Source organism: Anomaloglossus baeobatrachus, chromosome 1 (genome assembly GCF_048569485.1).
Source record: "Anomaloglossus baeobatrachus isolate aAnoBae1 chromosome 1, aAnoBae1.hap1, whole genome shotgun sequence".
Taxonomy (NCBI): Eukaryota; Metazoa; Chordata; class Amphibia; order Anura; family Aromobatidae; genus Anomaloglossus; species Anomaloglossus baeobatrachus.
In genome coordinates this window covers 387,803,786-387,822,761 of record NC_134353.1, presented here as the reverse complement: position 1 = coordinate 387,822,761, position 18,976 = coordinate 387,803,786, and the positions used below count along the sequence as shown (strand labels likewise).

Below are 18,976 nucleotides of genomic sequence, written 5' to 3'. Positions count from 1 at the left end.
TCTTGGCTTTCCTCCTTCTTGCTTTTGCACTAAAACTGGTGAGCCAGTGATCCCACTGGGGGTGTATAGCCAGAAGGGGAGGGGCCTTACACTTTTTAGTGTAATGCTTTGTGTGGCCTCCGGAGGCAGTGCTATACACCCAATCGTCTGGGTCTCCCAATAGGAGCTAGAAGAAAAGGAATTTACGGTAAGTAACAAAATTCCCTTCTTTGTTTACTTACCGTAAATTCCTTTTCTTCTAGCTCCAATTGGGAGACCCAGCACCCGCCTCTGTTTCCCTTCGGGCTGTTGTTCTTTGTGTACACATGTTATTCATGTTTAATGGTTTCAGTTCTCCGAAATTTCTTCGGATTGAATTTACTTTAAACCAATTTATAACTTTTCCTCCTTCTTGCTTTTGCACCAAAACTGAGGAGCCCGTGAGGCACGGGGGGTGTATAGGCAGAAGGGGAGGTGCTTTACACTTTTAAGTGTAATACTTTGTGTGGCCTCCGGAGGCAGAAGCTATACACCCAATTGTCTGGGTCTCCCAATTGGAGCTAGAAGAAAAGGAATTTACGGTAAGTAAACAAAATTCCCTTCGTCATTACAAGGGACAAAATAGGGAGCAGATGTGCGGCAACGCGTTTCAAACGCTACCAGCGTTCTTTGTCAAGCCTGAGTAAACGAATGGTACCCACAAGCTTTTAAACTCACTCCTACCAATGGGAGGGGGTATATAATATATATATATATATATATATATAATTAGTACCGACCAAAAGTTTGGACACACCTTCTCATCTCTAGAACAACTATTAAGAGGAGACTTTGTGCAGCAGGCCTTCATGGTAAAATAGCTGCTAGGAAGGAACTGCTAAAGACAGGCAACAAGCAGAAGAGACTTGTTTGGGCTAAAGAACACAAGGAGTGGACATTAGACCAGTGTAAATCTGTGCTTTGGTCTGATGAGTCCAAATTTGAGATCTTTGGATCCAACCACCGTGTCTTTGTAGAAAAGGTGAACGGATGGACTCTACATGCCTGGTTACCACCGTGAGGCATGGAGGAGGAGGTGTGATGGTGTGGGGGTGCTTTGCTGGTTACACTGTTGGGGATTTATTCAAAATTGAAGGCATACAGAACCAGCATGGCTACCACAGCATCTTGCAGCGGCATGCTATTCCATCCGGTTTGCGTTTAGTTGAACCATCATTTATTTTTTAACAGGACAATGACCCCAAACACACCTCCAGGCTGTGTAAGGGCTATTTGACTAACAAGGAGAGTGATGGGGTGCTACGCCAGATGACCTGGCCTTCAGTCACTAGACCTGAACCCAATCGAGTTGGTTTGGGGTGAGCTGGACCGCAGAGTAAGGGCCAACAAGTGCTAAGCATTTCTGGGAATTCCTTCAAGACTGTTGGAAGACCATTTCCGGTGACTACCTCTTGAAGCTCATCAAGAGAATGCCAGGAGTGTGGAAAGCAGTAATCAAAGCAGAAGGTGGCTACTTTGAAGAACCTAGAATATAAGACATATTTCTTTATCGTTCCTTTGGGAGACCCAGACCATGGGTGTTTAGCTTCTGCCTCCGGAGGACACACAAAGTACTACACTTAAGTGTAGCTCCTCCCTCTGAGCTTATACACCCCCTGGTGAGCCAGTCCCAGCCAGTTTATCGCTTTGTGTTCAGGAGGCTTACATCCACACATGCATTCTCATATGATTTTTTGTTTTTTGGAAAGAGATTGAAGAAATGCGGGTCCACGTCTGGACTCCCGGCATGTCCCTTCTCACCCCACTGTGTCGGCGGTGTTGTTAAGGTTGATTTCCAAGGCTTACATGCCGTGCTCCTTCACCATCCCTCCTGGGCTCTGGCTTGAAGTGGGAGCCAGCACGGTCTCCATGCCTGGCAGGAGTCCGGTCTCCATGCACAGCCCCTTGAGGATCCTGTTGGACCGGAGCACTCATCCCCAGGGACCTGGCCCTGCGTCTCAGCAGCTAAGTACCTGAGACGTTTATGTGGGGGGTCCCTGTTCTTTATTGTATGGGGAGAGTATGCTGTATATGTTTATTTTGACATTTCCGGCGGGTTCTCTAGCTTTCGCCCGAGAACCGCGCCGATGGTGCCTGCGCGTCGGCCTCGCCGCTTAAATTTAGGCCCCGGCTTTGCCGGAGGCCTAGTTGCTGTTAACTTCCCTCGCATGTCACGCATGCAAGAGGGACAGCCACGGCTCCTCCCGGCGGCCGTTCTGCACAGGGGAGGGACACTCCCCACTGCTGGGGCGTGTCTCCTCTCCTGCAGGTCTATGGCCCTCCAGTTCCTGCTCCTCTACAGTAACGCCCCCTAGTCCCGCCCCCTCTCTTCGCTCCGGCGGCCATTTCTCAGGCAGAGTTCACTTTGCGCTGGGCCTGTCTGCACTCTGCATCCCTGCTGAGGTGCTGTGCATTGGGGGTCCGGGCTTCGGGATCTGGAGGGCACACAACACCGCTTCCAGCGGTCTGGTAAGCCACAGCCGGTCTCCGGTTGTGCACCTCTGTATATTATCCCTGGGGTTCATTCTCTTGCAAAGCCCCCACTCCAGCAGCATGTCTCACACAAGGAGCAAGGCTCCAAAGCTTTATTCTGTATGCACTGCATGTAAGCTCCTGCTGCCTGAGCCGAGCACCTGTCCACATTGTGATGTTTGCTCTAACTTTGCGGTGCCACAGCCTGGAGTCTCACCCCCAGTTGTCTCTCAGGCTGCTTCTGCACCTGTGGCTGAACCCCCGGCCTGGGTAGAGTCCTTTTCTAGGTCCATATCCCAGTCATTTGCTGAGTCCATGGGACTTTTGTCCAGGACTTTGACGAATATACATCAGCCCTCCTCACAGGGTGCCTCTAATACTCTTGCCAGAGGATCCCTATCCTCTGACCTCCGTCCATCAGAGCTCACAGAGGATTCATCATCAGGTCCCAGACCCCGTCCTTCTAAGAGAAGGCGCAGGGTTTCCTCCCCCTCTTCATCCCGCGGCTCTGACTCAAGAGCTGACTCTCAAGATGAGGAGGATGCCCTCACAGGGGGCTCGGAGGCTATGTACCCCATCGATCTCTCCGAGGGTGACTCAGATTTTAGTGACTTGATTGCTTCTATTAATTCTGTACTGGATCTCAATCCGCCAGTCTCAGAGGAGCAACCCTCTCTGGCAGAAAAGCATCAGTTTACCTTGCCTAAGAGAGTAAAGAGTGTGTTCTTTAACCACTCCAGTTTTCAGACCGCTGTGACCAAACCCAGGGCCTGTCCTGACAAACTCTTTCCAAAGCGTGGTTCTGATGACCGTTTTCCCTTTCCACCTGAGCTGGTCAAGGAGTGGTCGCACTCCCCAAAGGTAGACCCCCCGGTGTCTAGGCTCTCAGCCCGGACCGTTGTGTCGGTGGCTGACGGCACCTCACTTAAGGATTCCACTGACCGTCAGTTTGACCTTCTGGCCAAATCTGTGTATGAAGCTACGGGGGCCGCTTTTTCCCCGACTTTTGCAGCAGTGTGGGTTCTCAAAGCCATCTCTGCTTCCCTAGAGGAGATGCATACCCTCACCAAGGAATCTATGCCTGAGATGGTTACCTTAACTTCTCAGGCTTCAGCTTTTTCATCTTATGCCATGTCTGCCATGCTAGAGGCTTCTCACCGCACTGCGGTGGCTTCAGCTAATTCCCTTGTTATCCGCAGGATCTTGTGGCTTCGAGAGTGGAAGGCAGATGCTTCTTCCAAGAAGTTTCTTGCTGGGCTCCCTTTTGCTGGTTCCCGGCTGTTCGGTGAACAGCTGGATGAAATTATTAAGGAAGCTACTGGCGGGAAGAGTACTTCCATGCCACAAACCAAGACCAGGAAACCCGCCCAGGGTAGGAATCAATCGAGGTTTCGTTCCTTTCGTTCCTCCAACTGGTGGTCCTCTAAGCCCTCCGCCTCGTCCGCTAACTCAGCTAAGGATCAGAAATCCAACTGCCGCCCAAAAGCGCGTCCGCAGAAGACCGCAGGAGGTCCTGCCACTAAGGCAGCCTCCTCATGACTCTCTGCCCGCTCCAGCCACGTCCTTAGTCGGTGGCAGGCTCTTTGGCGACGCTTGGTTAAAACAAGTCTCCGATCAGTGGGTGAGAGATATCATATCTCACGGCTACAGGATAGAATTCTCTTCTAGCCCGCCAAACAGATTTTTTCTCTCAACTCCCCCCTGCTCCAAGGCCGCCGCCTTCTCACAGGCCGTGGCATCCCTGCAGGCAAACGGAGTGATTGTACCAGTTCCCACTCGGGAACGGTTCAGAGGTTTTTACTCAAACCTCTTCCTAGTTCCCAAAAAGGACAGTACCTTCCGGCCCATCCTGGATCTCAAGCTTCTCAACAAGCATGTTCGGGTGCGGCATTTTCGCATGGAGTCTCTGCGATCAGTCATTGCCTCTATGACCCAAGGGGTTTCCTGGCGTCCATCGACATCAGAGATGCCTATCTACATGTGCCAATCGCAGTTTCACACCAGCGTTGGTTACGTTTTGCCATAAGAGAGGATCATTTCCAATTCGTGGCTCTCCCCTTCGGGTTTGCCACGGCCCCTCGGGTATTCACCAAGGTCATGGCGGCAGTGATTGCGGTCCTGCACCTCCAGGGGTTGGCAGTGCTTCCTTACCTGGACGACCTTCTAGTCAAGGCTCCATCCAGCGCAGACTGTCAGCGGAGTGTCTCGCTCACTCTCGCCACTCTAGCCCAATTCGGGTGGCTTGTCAATCTTCCCAAATCCACTCTGACTCCGACCCAGAGTCTCACGTACCTAGGGATGCAGTTCGAGACTTTGCCGGCACTTGTGAAGTTGCCCTTAATCAAACAGCAGTCTCTCCAGCTAGCGGTGCGCTCTCTGCTGCGGCCCCGCCGTTTTACCCTCAGGCGCCTGATGCAGGTGCTGGGTCAAATGGTGGCGTCCATGGAGGCTGTTCCCTTTGCCCAGTTCCATCTGCGCCCTCTGCAGCTGGACATTCTCCGCTGTTGGGACAAGCGGCCTTCCTCCGTACACAGGTTAGTGGCTCTGTCGCCACAGACCAGGAGCTCTCTTCAGTAGTGGCTTCGACCCCTCTCCCTGTCCCAAGGGCGCTCCTTCCTGGCCCCGTCCTGGGTGATTCTCACCACGGATGCCAGTCTATCCGGCTGGGGAGCGGTATATCTCCACCACAGAGCACAGGGCACTTGGACTCCGTCCGAGTCAGCCCTTTCAATCAATGTGCTGGAAACCAGAGCCGTGTTTCTAGCTCTCCTAGCTTTTCACCACTTGTTGGCGGGCAGGCCATTCGAGTCCAGTCAGACAACGCAACAGCGGTTGCCTACATCAATCACCAAGGCGGGACACGCAGCCGCCTGGCAATGATGGAGGTACAACGCATTCTTCAATGGGCGGAGGATTCCAAGTCCACCATATCCGCAGTCCACATCCCAGGCGTGGAAAACTGGGAGGCAGATTATCTCAGCCGTCAATGCGTGGACGGTGGCGAGTGGTCCCTGCACCCGGCAGTGTTTCAGTCAATCTGCCGCAAATGGGGCACTCCGGACGTGGACCTAATGGCATCCCGTCACAACAACAAGGTTCCTGTTTACGTGGCTCGCTCCCACGATCCTCAGGCCTTCGCTGCGGACGCTCTGGTTCAAGACTGGTCCCAGTTTCGTCTGTCCTACGTGTTTCCCCCTCTAGCTCTCTTGCCCAGAGTCCTGCGCAAGATCAGAATGGAGGGCCGTCCAGTCATCCTCATTGCACCGGACTGGCCCAGGCGAGCTTGGTATCCGGACCTGCTCCAACTGTCCGTAGAGATGCCGTGGCATCTTCCGGACCGTCCAGACCTACTCTCGCAAGGTCCGTTTTTCCGCCCGAATTCTGCGGCCCTCAAATTGTCGGCGTGGCTCTTGAGTCCTGGATTTTGACGACTTCTGGTATTCCTCCTGAGGTCATCTCCCACTATGTCTCGGGCCCGTAAGTCTTCCTCCGCCAAGATCTATCACAGGACTTGGAAAATTTTCCTGTCCTGGTGTCGCTCTTCCGGCCATCCTCCTTGGCCATTCTCTTTGCCGACCCTTCTGTCTTTTCTACAGTCCGGTCTGCAGCTAGGACTGTCCCTCAACTCTCTCAAGGGACAAGTCTCAGCTCTGTCAGTACTGTTCCAGCGGCATCTCGCCCCGGCTGGCTCAGTTCCGCACCTTCATGCAAGGCGCGTCTCACATCATTCCGCCTTATCGGCGGCCCTTGGATCCCTGGGACCTTAACTTGGTCCTCACGATATTGCAGAAACCCCCTTTTGAGCCTCTTAGGGAGGTTTCTTTGTATCGTTTTTCTCAGAAAGTGGCCTTTCTAGTTGCCATAACTTCTCTCAGGAGAGTCTCTGATTTGGCTGCGCTCTCCTCGGAGTCACCTTTTTTAGTCTTTCATCAAGACAAGGTGGTTCTCCGTCCGACTCCGGACTTTCTTCCTAAGGTGGTCTCTCCTTTCCACCTTAACCAGGACATTTCCTTTCCTTCCTTCTGTCCGGCCCCTGTTCATCGCTTTGAAAAAGCGCTGCATACTCTAGATCTGGTGCGTGCTCTCCGGATTTATGTATCTCGCACCGCTGCGCTTAGGCGGTGCACCTCTGTTTTTGTGCTAACCACAGGGCGGCGCAAGGGTCTCCCTGCTTCTAAGCCGACCTTGGCCCGTTGGATTAGATCGACCATTTCGGACACCTACCAGAGTACTCAGGTGCCTCCCCCGCCGGGGATCAAAGCACACTCGACCAGAGCTGTCGGTACCTCTTGGGCTTTTAGGCACCAGGCTACGGCTCAACAAGTCTGTCAGGCTGCCACTTGGACTAGCCTGCATACCTTCTCGAAGCACTACCAAGTGCATGCTCATGCTTCGGCAGATGCGAGCTTGGGCAGACGCATCCTTCAGGCGGCTGTCGCCCACTTGTGAGTTTAGGTTCTGCCTACTTCTTAGTTTTTCTGTTTATTTCCCACCCAGGGACTGCTTTGGAACGTCCCATGGTCTGGGTCTCCCAAAGGAACGATAAAGAAAAAGAGAATTTTGTTTACTTACCGTAAATTCTTTTTCTTATAGTTCCGTATTGGGAGACCCAGCTCCCTCCCTGTTGCCCGTTGGCAATTTTCTTGTTCCGTGTGTTATCACCGGCTGTTGTCAAGACAGAGTCTCCGGTTGTTCCGGCTCTTGCTCTGTTCTACTTGTGGGTGGCTATTCTCCTTCAGCTTTTGCACTAAACTGGCTGGGACTGGCTCACCAGGGGGTGTATAAGCTCAGAGGGAGGAGCTACACTTTTAAGTGTAGTACTTTGTGTGTCCTCCGGAGGCAGAAGCTAAACACCCATGGTCTGGGTCTCCCAATACGGAACTATAAGAAAAAGAATTTACGATAAGTAAACAAAATTCTCTTTTTTCAGTTGTTTCACACTTTTCTGTTAAGTATTTCATTCCACATGTTTTCATTCATAGTTTTGATGTTTTCAATGTGAATCTACAACTTTTAGAGTCATGAAAATAAAGAAAACTCTTTGAATGAGAAGGTGTGTCCAAAGTTTTGGTCTGTACTGTGTGTGTGTGTGTGTGTGTGTATATGTATATATATATGATCACGTAAAACACTCTTCTTCCGGGATGTGCATGCAAACATTATTTGCCAATATCTAATAATGAAACATGACATCTTGTTTCAGATTAAGACTGTTAGGTATTCTAGTTCCCAAATGAAATATCTAAAAGCCCTCACGCGTGAGGACCTGATGTTGGATTTCACCACCACAAGGAGAAATTTTAACTTTTTCCAAATCGAAAACACACAAAGAATCAGTGTTGCAATTATGATGTGAAATAAAATGCCTGGATGCTGATGAAAGATTTCTAGTTGGATTAACGGGACCTTTGGAATTGTAAATATCCCAGATGTGTTCATTAAACCGCACCAGTTTTCTCACTGTACAGCCAATATAAAGTAAATTACAACTGGTGCACTTAATGCAATAAACCACATTAGTGGTGTTACAATTAATGTATCTAGAAATAGGATATGTGGCAGTCTCACCAGTATTAGAAAATGAACTGCACGGCATGACAAATTCCCATGTGCGGCATCGTGAGGTACCGCACCTAAAAAATCCTTTTGTGTTCAAGCCAAGTAGAAGCATGTTTATTATAAAAAAATAAAATTCCAAAGGTACCGTTATTCCAACTAGCACTACCTGTGATAGCACATGTGTTTTTCTGATTAAACTCACCCCTTCCATTGGTAGGAGTGAGTTTAAAAGATTGTGGGTAACATTCGTTTACTCAGGCTTGACAAAGAACGCCAGTAGCGTTCGAAACGCGTTGCCGCACATCAGCTCCCTTTTCTTTGTCGCTCCATTGGGAGACCCAGACAATTGGGGTGTATAGCTTCTGCCTCCGGAGGCCACACAAAGTATTACACTTTAAAAAGTGTAACCCCTCCCCTCTGCCTATACACCCTCCCGTGCATCACGGGCTCCTCAGTTTTATGCTTTGTGTTGAAGGAGGCACACATTCACTCAAGCTCCCATTTTAGTCAGCAGCAGCTGCTGATTTTATCGGTTGGAAGAAAAGAGGGCCCCCACAGGGCCCCCGGCATGCTCCCTTCTCACCCCACTAAGTCGGCGGTGCTGTTAAGGTTGAGGTACCCATTGCGGGTACAAAGGCTGGAGCCACATGCCGTTTTCCTTCTCCATCCCTTAGAGGCTCTGGGAGAAGTGGGATCCTAACCGGTCATCCATTCACTGGGACCGGGCTCCCTCCGCAGCCCCTGTGGGAATCTGCCGGACAGGAGACTTGGTATCATCAGGGACAGGGCCCTGCATCTAAAGGTACTCTGTGTCCCCATGGGGACGTTGCATGTAGCGCTTGTTTCACAGACGCTGCAGCGGCTGCTGTTTTTTGTGACGACCGGGACTTCCGTGCCGACCGCGCCTGTTTGCCGGCCGCGGTATTAAATTTAGTCCCCGGCTTCATGCGGCCTAGTACCATAACTTCCGCCCCCGGGCCTGCCAGTCAGGGGTAAGGGCGGGACGGTCGACCTGACGTCGACAGTGAGGGCTGGAGCATACTTTAGGTTTCCTCCTCCCCCCTCACTGATCACTGTGGGGCACCAGATTCCCGCACTTTATTAGTCGCCGCCCACGGCTCCCTCCTCTTCTGAGAGCTCCGGCAGCCATTTTTACAATCACATTCTGCCGGTGGAGAATTTCAGGAACGAGCTCTGCAGCTCTGGGAGGCCCAAGGCAGGGAATCTGGTGGACACACATACCGCTTTGGGCGGTCGGTAAGCCACACCGGTCACCCGGTGCTGGTCCCCCTAGGGTGCCGAAGTGTGTGTGTGTGTGTGTGTGTGTATATATATATATAATATATATATATATATATATATATATATATATATATATAATATATATATATATATATATATATATATATATATATATATATATATATATATATATATATATATATATATATATATATATATATATATATATATATATATATATATATATATATATATATATATATATAATTTGTATACATTTTCTCTGTTCGGCCGAATTGTTTTGCTTTTGGCTATATACCCTCAGTGATCACTCTCCTAGGAGACAACAGCATGTCGTCCACAAGGAGCAAGGGTGCCAAGACACAGGGTTATTTTGCAACCTGTACCTCTTGTGCGGCTATGTTACCTGCAGGTTCCACCTACCCTCACTGTGAGCAATGCTCGGCCCCTGTTGCACTCGCTCAGCCGGAGCCTCGGGCACTGGTGGGACCCTCGGCTCAGGCAGAACCGCCGGCTTCCCCTGTCCAGGTGGCAGGGACAGAGTTTGCAGTTTTTGCTGAGAAACTCTCTGAGTCGCTTTCACAATCCATGACTCAGTCTATGGACAAATGGTCTGCTAAGATACTAGAAGCCTTGCAGTCCAGATTGGTCCTTACACAGGCCCCGGGCACTGTTGGATCATCGCCTCCAGGCCCCTCTCGGTCTGCGCCGCAGCGTGCTCCCGGGGTGGCCCCTAGGTCTCACGGGGAGGACTCCGGCACGGACCGCAGTCCCAACCGGCTAAGCGGGCTCGCTGGGAATCTTCCCCGACTTCCTCACGCTGCTCGGGGTCTTAGCTTGAGGACTCTCTGGAGGATGAAGCGGATGTCGCAGCTCAGGGCTCTGACCCTGACGTTGCTCTCAATCTTGATACACCTGAAGGGGACGCCATAGTAAATGACCTTATAGCGTCCATCAACCAGGTGCTAGATCTTTCTCCCCCAACTCCACCTATAGAGGAGTCGGATTCGCAGCAGGAGAAACACCAGTTTAGGTTTCCCAAACGTACACGGAGTGCGTTTTTCGATCACTCTAACTTCAGAGATGCTGTCCAGAAGCACAGAGCATTTCCGGACAAGCGCTTTACTAAGCGCCTTATTGACACACGTTACCCCTTCCCCTCTGACCTAGTTAAGGGTTGGGCTCAATGTCCCAAGGTGGATCCTCCAGTCTCTAGACTGGCGGCTAGATCTGTAGTATCAGTGGCAGATGGCTCATCGCTCAAGGATGCCACTGACAGGCAGATAGAGCTCCTGATGAAATCCATCTATGAAGCCACAGGCGCGTCTTTTGCCCCGGCCTTTGCAGCCGTGTGGGCACTCCAAGCTATCTCAGCTTGTCTGTCTGAGATTAATGCGGTCACACTTACCTCTGCTCCGCAAGTTGCGTCTTTGACTTCTCAGGCGTCGGTTTTTTCGTCCTACGCCATGAATGCCGTCCTGGACTCTGCTAGCCGTACAGCGGTAGCATCCGCTAATTCGGTGGCAGTCCGCAGGGCCATGTGGCTACGCGAATGGAAGGCAGACTCTGCTTCCATGAAGTTCTTAACCGGTTTGCCATTTTCTGGCGACCGATTGCTTGGCGAGCGATTGGATGAAATTATTAAGCAATCCAAGGGAAAGGACTCGTCCTTACCCCAGTCCAAACCAAACAGACCTCAGCAACGGATAATTCAATCAAGGTTTCGGTCCTTTCGGCCCTCAGCCAGGTCCCAATCCTCCTCGTCCAACAGGCCACAGAAGGGCCAGAGGAATTCTTATGCGTGGCGGTCTAAGTCACGTCCCCAAAAGACCGCCGGAGGCACTGCCTCCAAGGCGGCCTCTTCATGACTTTCGGCCTCCCCAAGCTGCATCCTCGGTTGGTGGCAGGCTCTCCCACCTTTGCGACGCCTGGCGGCCACATGTCCAAGACCGATGGGTGAGAGACATTCTGTCTCACGGTTACAGGATAGAGTTCAGCTCTCGTCCTCCGACTCGTTTCTTAAGAACATCTCCGCCCCCCGAGCGAGCCGATGCACTTTTTCAGGCGGTGAACACTCTGAAGACAGAACGAGTTGTGATCCCCGTTCCCCTTCAGGAACGTGGTCGCGGTTTTTACTCCTCCAACACAACTTGTTCGTGGTGCCAAAAAAGGACGGATCATTCCGTCCCGTTCTGGACCTCAAACTGCTCAACAGACACGTGAGAACCAGACGGTTTCGGATGGAATCTCTCCGCTCAGTCATAGCTTCGATGTCCCAAGGAGACTTCCTAGCATCAATCGACATCAGGGATGCTTATCTCCATGTGCCGATCGCACCAGAGCATCAACGCTTTCTGCGTTTCCCCATCGGGGACGAACACCTTCAGTTTGTGGCACTGCCTTTCGGCCTGGCGACAGCCCCACGGGTCTTCACCAAGGTCATGGCATCCGTTGTGGCGGTCCTACACTCTCAGGGCCACTCGGTGATCCCTTACTTAGACGATCTCCTAGTCAAGGCACCCTCCCGGGTGGCATGTCAACACAGCCTGACCGTCGCTCTGGAGACTCTCCAGAGGTTCGGGTGGATCATCAATTTCCCAAAGTCCAAATTGACACCGACCCAATCACTGACTTACCTCGGGATGGAGTTTCATACTCTCTCAGCGATAGTCAAGCTACCGCTGGACAAACAGCGTTCGCTGCAGACAGGGGTGCACTCTCTTCTTCGGGGCCAGTCACACCCCTTGAGGCGCCTCATGCACTTCCTGGGGAAGATGGTGGCAGCAATGGAGGCAGTCCCCTTTGCGCAGTTTCATCTGCGTCCACTCCAATGGGACATTCTCTGCAAATGGTACAGGAGGTCGACGTCCCTAGACAGGAACGTCTCTCTTTCCCTGGCAGCCAAAACCTCTCTTCAGTGGTGGCTTCTCCCCACTTCTCTGTCGCAGGGAAAATCCTTCCTGCCCCCATCCTGGGCTGTGGTCACGACGGACGCGAGTCTGTCAGGGTGGGGAGCGGTCTTTCTCCACCACAGGGCTCAGGGAACCTGGACTCCGACAGAGTCCTCCCTTCAGATCAATGTTCTGGAGATAAGGGCAGTGTATCTAGCCCTAAAGGCGTTCCATCGGTGGCTGGAGGGCAGGCAGATCCGCATACAGTCGGACAACGCCACGGAGGTCGCGTACATCAACCACCAGGGCGGCACGCGCTGCCGTCAAGCCTTCCAGGAAGTTCGGCGAATTCTGCTGTGGGCGGAGGCCATAGCCTCCACCATCTCCGCAGTTCACATCCCGGGCGTAGAAAACTGGGAAGAAGACTTTCTCAGTCGCCAGGGCATGGACGCGGGGGAATGGTCTCTTCACCCGGACGTGTTTCGAGAGATCTGTCGCCGCTGGGGAACGCCGGACGTCGATCTCATGGCGTCACGGCACAACAAAGAAGTCCCGGCATTCATGGCACGGTCTCAAGATCACAGAGCTCTGGCGGCGGACGCATTAGTTCAGGATTGGTCGCAGTTTCGACTGCCTTATGTATTTCCCCCTCTGGCGATGCTGCCCAGAGTGCTGCGCAAAGTCAGGTCCGACTGTCGTCGCGCCATTCTCGTCGCTCCAGATTGGCCGAGGCGGTCGTGGTACCCGGATCTGTGGCACCTCACGGTGGGTCAACCGTGGGCGCTCCCAGACCGACCAGACTTGCTGTCTCAAGGGCCATTTTTCCATCTGAATTCTGCGGCCCTCAACCTGACTGTGTGGCCATTGAGTCCTGGCTCCTAGCGTCCTCAGGGTTATCTCAAGATGTCATTGCCACTATGAGACAGGCCAGGAAACCAACGTCCGCCAAGATCTATCACAGGGCTTGGAGGATCTTCTTATCCTGGTGCTCTGATAAGGGTTTTACCCCCTGGCCGTTTGCCTTACCCACTTTTCTTTCCTTCCTTCAATCCGGAATGGACAAGGGTTTGTCTCTCGGCTCTCTCAAGGAACAAGTATCGGCGCTATCCGTATTTTTTCAAAAGCGTCTAGCCAGGCTTCCGCAGGTCCGCACGTTCCTGCAAGGAGTTTGCCACATAGTCCCACCTTACAAGCGGCCGCTGGAACCCTGGGATCTTAACAGGGTGCTAAGGGCTCTTCAGAAACCACCTTTCGAGCCGCTGCGAGATGTCTCTTTATCACGTCTTTCGCAGAAGGTGGCTTTTCTAGTGGCAGTTACATCGCTCCGTAGAGTGTCGGAGCTAGCAGCGTTGTCATGCAAAGCCCCCTTCCTGGTTTTTCACCAGGATAAGGTGGTTCTGCGTCCGGTCCCGGAATTTCTCCCTAAGGTGGTATCCCCTTTTTATCTCAATCAGGATATCTCCTTACCTTCATTTTGCCCTCATCCAGTTCACCAATGTGAAAAGGATTTGCACTTGTTAGATCTGGTGAGAGCACTCCGGCTCTACGTGTCTCGCACGGCGCCCCTGCGCCGTTCTGAGGCGCTCTTTGTCCTTGTCGCTGGCCAGCGTAAGGGTTCGCAGGCTTCCAAGTCAACCTTGGCTCGGTGGATCAAGGAACCGATTCTTGAAGCCTACCGTTCTTCTGGGCTTCCGATTCCTTCAGGGCTGAAAGCCCATTCTACCAGAGCCGTGGGTGCGTCCTGGGCATTGCGGCACCAGGCTACGGCTCAGCAGGTGTGTCAGGCAGCTACCTGGTCTAGTCTGCACACTTTCACGAAACACTATCAGGTGCATACCTATGCTTCGGCAGACGCCAGTCTAGGTAGGCGAGTCCTTCAGGCGGCGGTTGCCCACCTGTAACAGGGGGCCGTTTCGGCTCTTTTTATTAAGGTATTCTTTTACCCACCCAGGGACTATTTTGGACGTCCCAATTGTCTGGGTCTCCCAATGGAGCGACAAAGAAGAAGGGAATTTTGTTTACTTACCGTAAATTCCTTTTCTTCTAGCTCCTATTGGGAGACCCAGCACCCGCCCCTGTTCCCTTCGAGCTGTTGTTCTTTTGTGTACACATGTTGTTCATGTTGAATTGTTCTTTTGGTTCATGGTTCAGTTCTCCGAACATCCTTCGGATTGAATTTACCTTAGACCAATTAATAAGTTTCCTCCTTCCTGCTTTTGCACCAAAACTGAGGAGCCCGTGATCCACGGGAGGGTGTATAGGCAGAGGGGAGGGGTTACACTTTTTAAAGTGTAATACTTTGTGTGGCCTCCGGAGGCAGAAGCTATACACCCCAATTGTCTGGGTCTCCCAATAGGAGCTAGAAGAAAAGGAATTTACGGTAAGTAAACAAAATTCCCTTCTTTTGTCCCTTGTAATGACAAGTATTTTTTACGTCCTTTAAAATAAAGCTTGCACAAGATTTTGTATTATTCCGGAAGCTGGATTATTTTTTTTCTACCATTCATTTTATCCTGTGATGTACTGGAAAGCAGGAAAAAATCCAAGTGTAGTAAAATTACCCAAAAAAAAGTGCAACTCCACAATTTTTTATTTACAGCAGTAATGTGATTCTCCGGGCCAATACAATTACACCAATACCAAATATGCATAGCTGTGTGGTTTTTGGTTTGTTTTTTTTTTTGTTTTGCTTGTTTGGTTTCTTCAGTGGTAAAAAAAAATGTGCAAATTTAGAAATATAAATTAAGACTTGTGACATTATACATTTTTTGTTGATTGAGTTGTGTATTGGCTTGTTTCTTTGCTTCCTACCCTGATGTTTTCATTAATAATATATTGCATATTATGGCAGGCAAAAAACCCCCAATTTTGTCCTTTTGATTATTTACTGATTTGGATCAATTTTACTCTTTGATGAATGGGGCTTTTGCTAACGTGGAGATACCAAATACATTTACATTTATTTTTTATTTTTTGTTATGGGGGGGGGGGAGAGATATTATATATATATATATATGTATATATATATGTGTGTGTATATATATATATATATATATATATATATGTGTGTGTGTATATATATATATGTGTGTATATATATATGTGTGTGTATATATATATGTGTATATATATATGTATATGTATATATATGTATATATATATATATATATTATAATATAATATAAATATGTAGCAGCAGCGGGTCAGTAGTGGAGCAGGCCGGTGCAGTGAGTGTTCCAGTCTGTCCTTGGTCCCGGTTCAAATGATGGCGCCTGGAGCGGCGCATGCGCAGATGGAACTCTCATCCAAAGGCTCCATCTGCGCACACGCTGACTCCCAGAGTGGCACATGCGCAGATGGAGCTCTCATCCAAGAGCTCCCTCTGCGCATGCGCTGACTTCCGGCGCCATCAATTGAAACTGGGACTGCGGACACAATGGGACACCTGCCGCACAGCCAGAAGGCCGCGCTCCCGCTCAGAGAGGCAACTGGCCTCTAGGACAGAGAGGCATCCGGCACCGACAGGCTCCCGGCTGCCCTGACGCAGCCACAGGCTCCCGGCTGCCCTGACGCAGCCACAGGCTCCCGGCTGCCCTGACGCAGCCACAGGCTCCCGGCTGCCCTGACGCAGCCACAGGCTCCCGGCTGCCCTGACGCAGCCACAGGCTCCCGGCTGCCCTGACGCAGCCACAGGCTCCCGGCTGCCCTGACGCAGCCACAGGCTCCCGGCTGCCCTGACGCAGCCACAGGCTCCCGGCTGCCCTGACGCAGCCACAGGCTCCCGGCTGCCCTGACGCAGCCACAGGCTCCCGGCTGCCCTGACGCAGCCACAGGCTCCCGGCTGCCCTGACGCAGCCACAGGCTCCCGGCTGCCCTGACGCAGCCACAGGCTCCCGGCTGCCCTGACGCAGCCACAGGCTCCCGGCTGCCGTGACGCAGCCACAGGCTCCCGGCTGCCCTGACGCAGCCACAGGCTCCCGGCTGCCCTGACGCAGCCACAGGCTCCCGGCTGCCCTGACGCAGCCACAGGCTCCCGGCTGCCCTGACGCAGCCACAGGCACCCGGCTGCCCGCACGCACCCGGTCGCCGCACAGACAGCCCCCCGGTAAGCTATATTCGGATTTTAAGACGCACCCCTCATTTTCCTCCCAACGTTTTGCGGGGTGGTCCGGTCCGATGGGTGCCTCTGGTCTTGATCGGGTGCCTGCTTTCTGCTTTCGATCTCCATCCTCTTTCCCTGCTTCATGTGGATTACACATCCTACGACATCTACACAGAGGCCTCCATTGCACTCCTGCACTTTTCTGAGCCCTGCTGAGGTCAGAGCAAAGTACTGTAATGCACAGGTACAAGGAAAGGACACAGAACGCCCGCGCTTGCGCAGTACAATACTTTGCTCTGCCCTCAATAGGGCAGAGAGAAGTACAGGAGTGCAATGGAGGACTCTGTGTGGATGATGTAGGACGCGTCATCCATGTGGAGCTGGGAAGGAAGACGGTGATCTCAAGAAGATGGGAGGCACCAGAACAAAACCAGTGACGCCCATCAGACTGGACCGCCCCACAGATAAGTATAATAAAAGGTCTTTTTTTATGTTATAAAGAGCTGACTGGGCTCTTATATACAGAATCCTAGAATGCTATGTATAAGGGCTCATTGATGATGACTGCAGCTTATAGGAGAGAAAAAACTTTGTGGCAGGTTCCCTTTAAGGAGACCTGAACATACGATCGTAATGCTGTAGGTAGCAAAAAATCGCAGGCTCCCATAGACGCCAGCCACGGGGCGGTTTTCACAGGCGCACCATCAGGCTCTGGACTCTTCAGCAGACCGCCAGATGTCACATAATCTAATGCCATTTGGACCAGTGCCCCCAATTTCCTTGGAAGTGTGCTGTAGGTGCCGCTGGTGGAGTTCCACTTTACTCATGGCGGTTTGAGGCAGATGATGGCTAAATTATACAGTTGCATATTATTCCTAAGCCCACATCAGCCAAGGACTTGACATATGATGGAACTGTAATGCGAAGGCTTGTTTTATTCCAGTTTTGTACATGTAAGTGGGATGTTTTATTAGGTCAGTATTGCCCTTTTGTAAAATCTGGGATTTGTGACCATATAGGCCACCTAGACTTACATTATGTTCAGCCCTGTGTAAGTGACTTGCATAGTTTTCACTCATGGCATTATTTTGGAGGCAGTAATTAGAAAATGCTGTAGTATTCACAAATGGCACTTTGTTTTCTAGTTATGGGAAGCAAATATACAGACCTACAAATCCAAATATGATCCATTAAGAACTTTTGCTTTCTTATTATTCTAATAATAATTATATAGACTTCGGTTCTGCCTTTTCTTGAAGCCTTATCCCTACAAAGTAATGGCTGCTGGTTTTTTTATTACGGAGTTATGGGAAGACTTCCAAGTCTCATCTTTCCAAAGTTTATTGTACTCAATAATTTTGAATGGCTTTTATTGCTGATAATCACATTTCCATTTATTTGCAGGATGCTAAACCACCTGTAATCTCTCTGCAAAAGTTGATTGTGCGAGAGGTGGCAAATGAAGAGAAAGCCATGTTCCTCATAAGTGCTTCATTAAATGGGCCGGAGATGTATGAAATTCACACCACCTCCAAAGAAGAGAGGAACTCTTGGATGACCTTAATTCGAGGGGCTGTTGAGAGGTACTAATATTTAGCCATGTAAGAAATTGACCTAATAAAATATGTTAATGGGGTTGTTTCATTTACAACGTAAATTTCAATCAATAGATCTTGGCATAATAATAAGTTCCACAATTAAGTGAGTTAAAAAAAAATGTTCCGTTGCGAAGATCTTATAAATGTGCCCTTGCTGTGTCTGACTACGCAGGAATGTTAAAATAAGCTTTTCAGAAGGAAGAGGACTTGACTTGTTGCACAACTTTTTGATGTAACAATCGTAAAAGTCTATATCAACCTTATAACAAACCTTGTCAGATGACTTATTACAAGAAGCCAAACCAGAATCTCCATTTGCAGACACATGTTTTCAGGTCCGTGTAAAGCACGAGAAACATCTCATGATGGGTACCTCATAAGACCTGGAATAAGCAATAAATATTGCACTCAACCTCCACGGCCTGTTTGCACACTCACAACAAAAGACTCCATTGCTGAGCAAAAAGCATTGGGCAGCACGGTGGCTCAGTGGTTAGCACTGCAGTCTTGTAACGCTGGGGTTCTGGGTTCAAATCCCACCAAGATAATAAATCTAGGCAATCCAAAATGATGCACAATGATGATATTTATTATGAACAGCCAACAGTTCAGACGTTTTGATCGTAATGTCGACCTTCATTAATAGGAACTAGCTGTGTGTCTGAATGAAGGGAATACCGAAAGTAAATGATATATGACGAAGGAAAATGTATATTCGTGTAAACAGCTGGTGGTGCCTGTTGTGTATAAGAACAATAGGATTGATGATCAACAGATAGTCGAGATCTTGTAAAGTAAATGACCAAGAGTGTAGAGTAAAACGTAACAAAAGATATTTGTAGAAAAAGACACGTGGTATCTACCACAAGTGTATCGGAGTCTCAGAATCCTAGAAGTCTTGGCATGATTGTGCAACCTTTCAGTGTTTACCTATCTGGGATATATGTAAGAGTCATTAGGAAATTTCAGCAAATGGATGAACACTAATGCCGGCGTCACACAGTACAATATATCGGGCGATATGTCGTCAGGGTCACGTCGTTATTGGCGCACATCCGGCATCGTTAGACATA

General features: G+C 50.3%; 1 protein-coding gene across 2 annotated transcripts in view; it reads left to right on the top strand.

Annotated features, from left to right (window-relative positions):
* Positions 1-18,976, top strand: part of ARHGEF18 (Rho/Rac guanine nucleotide exchange factor 18) — a 204,312-nt gene that overhangs the window by 102,049 nt on the left and 83,287 nt on the right. For both annotated transcript variants that reach the window (XR_012754626.1, XM_075352539.1), the window contains exon 12: positions 17,710-17,888. Coding sequence is in view for 1 of the 2 variants with exons in the window: in XM_075352539.1 (XP_075208654.1) it covers positions 17,710-17,888 (179 nt within the window). In the remaining variant the exon portion in view is untranslated. The remainder of the gene's footprint in view (positions 1-17,709; positions 17,889-18,976) is intronic.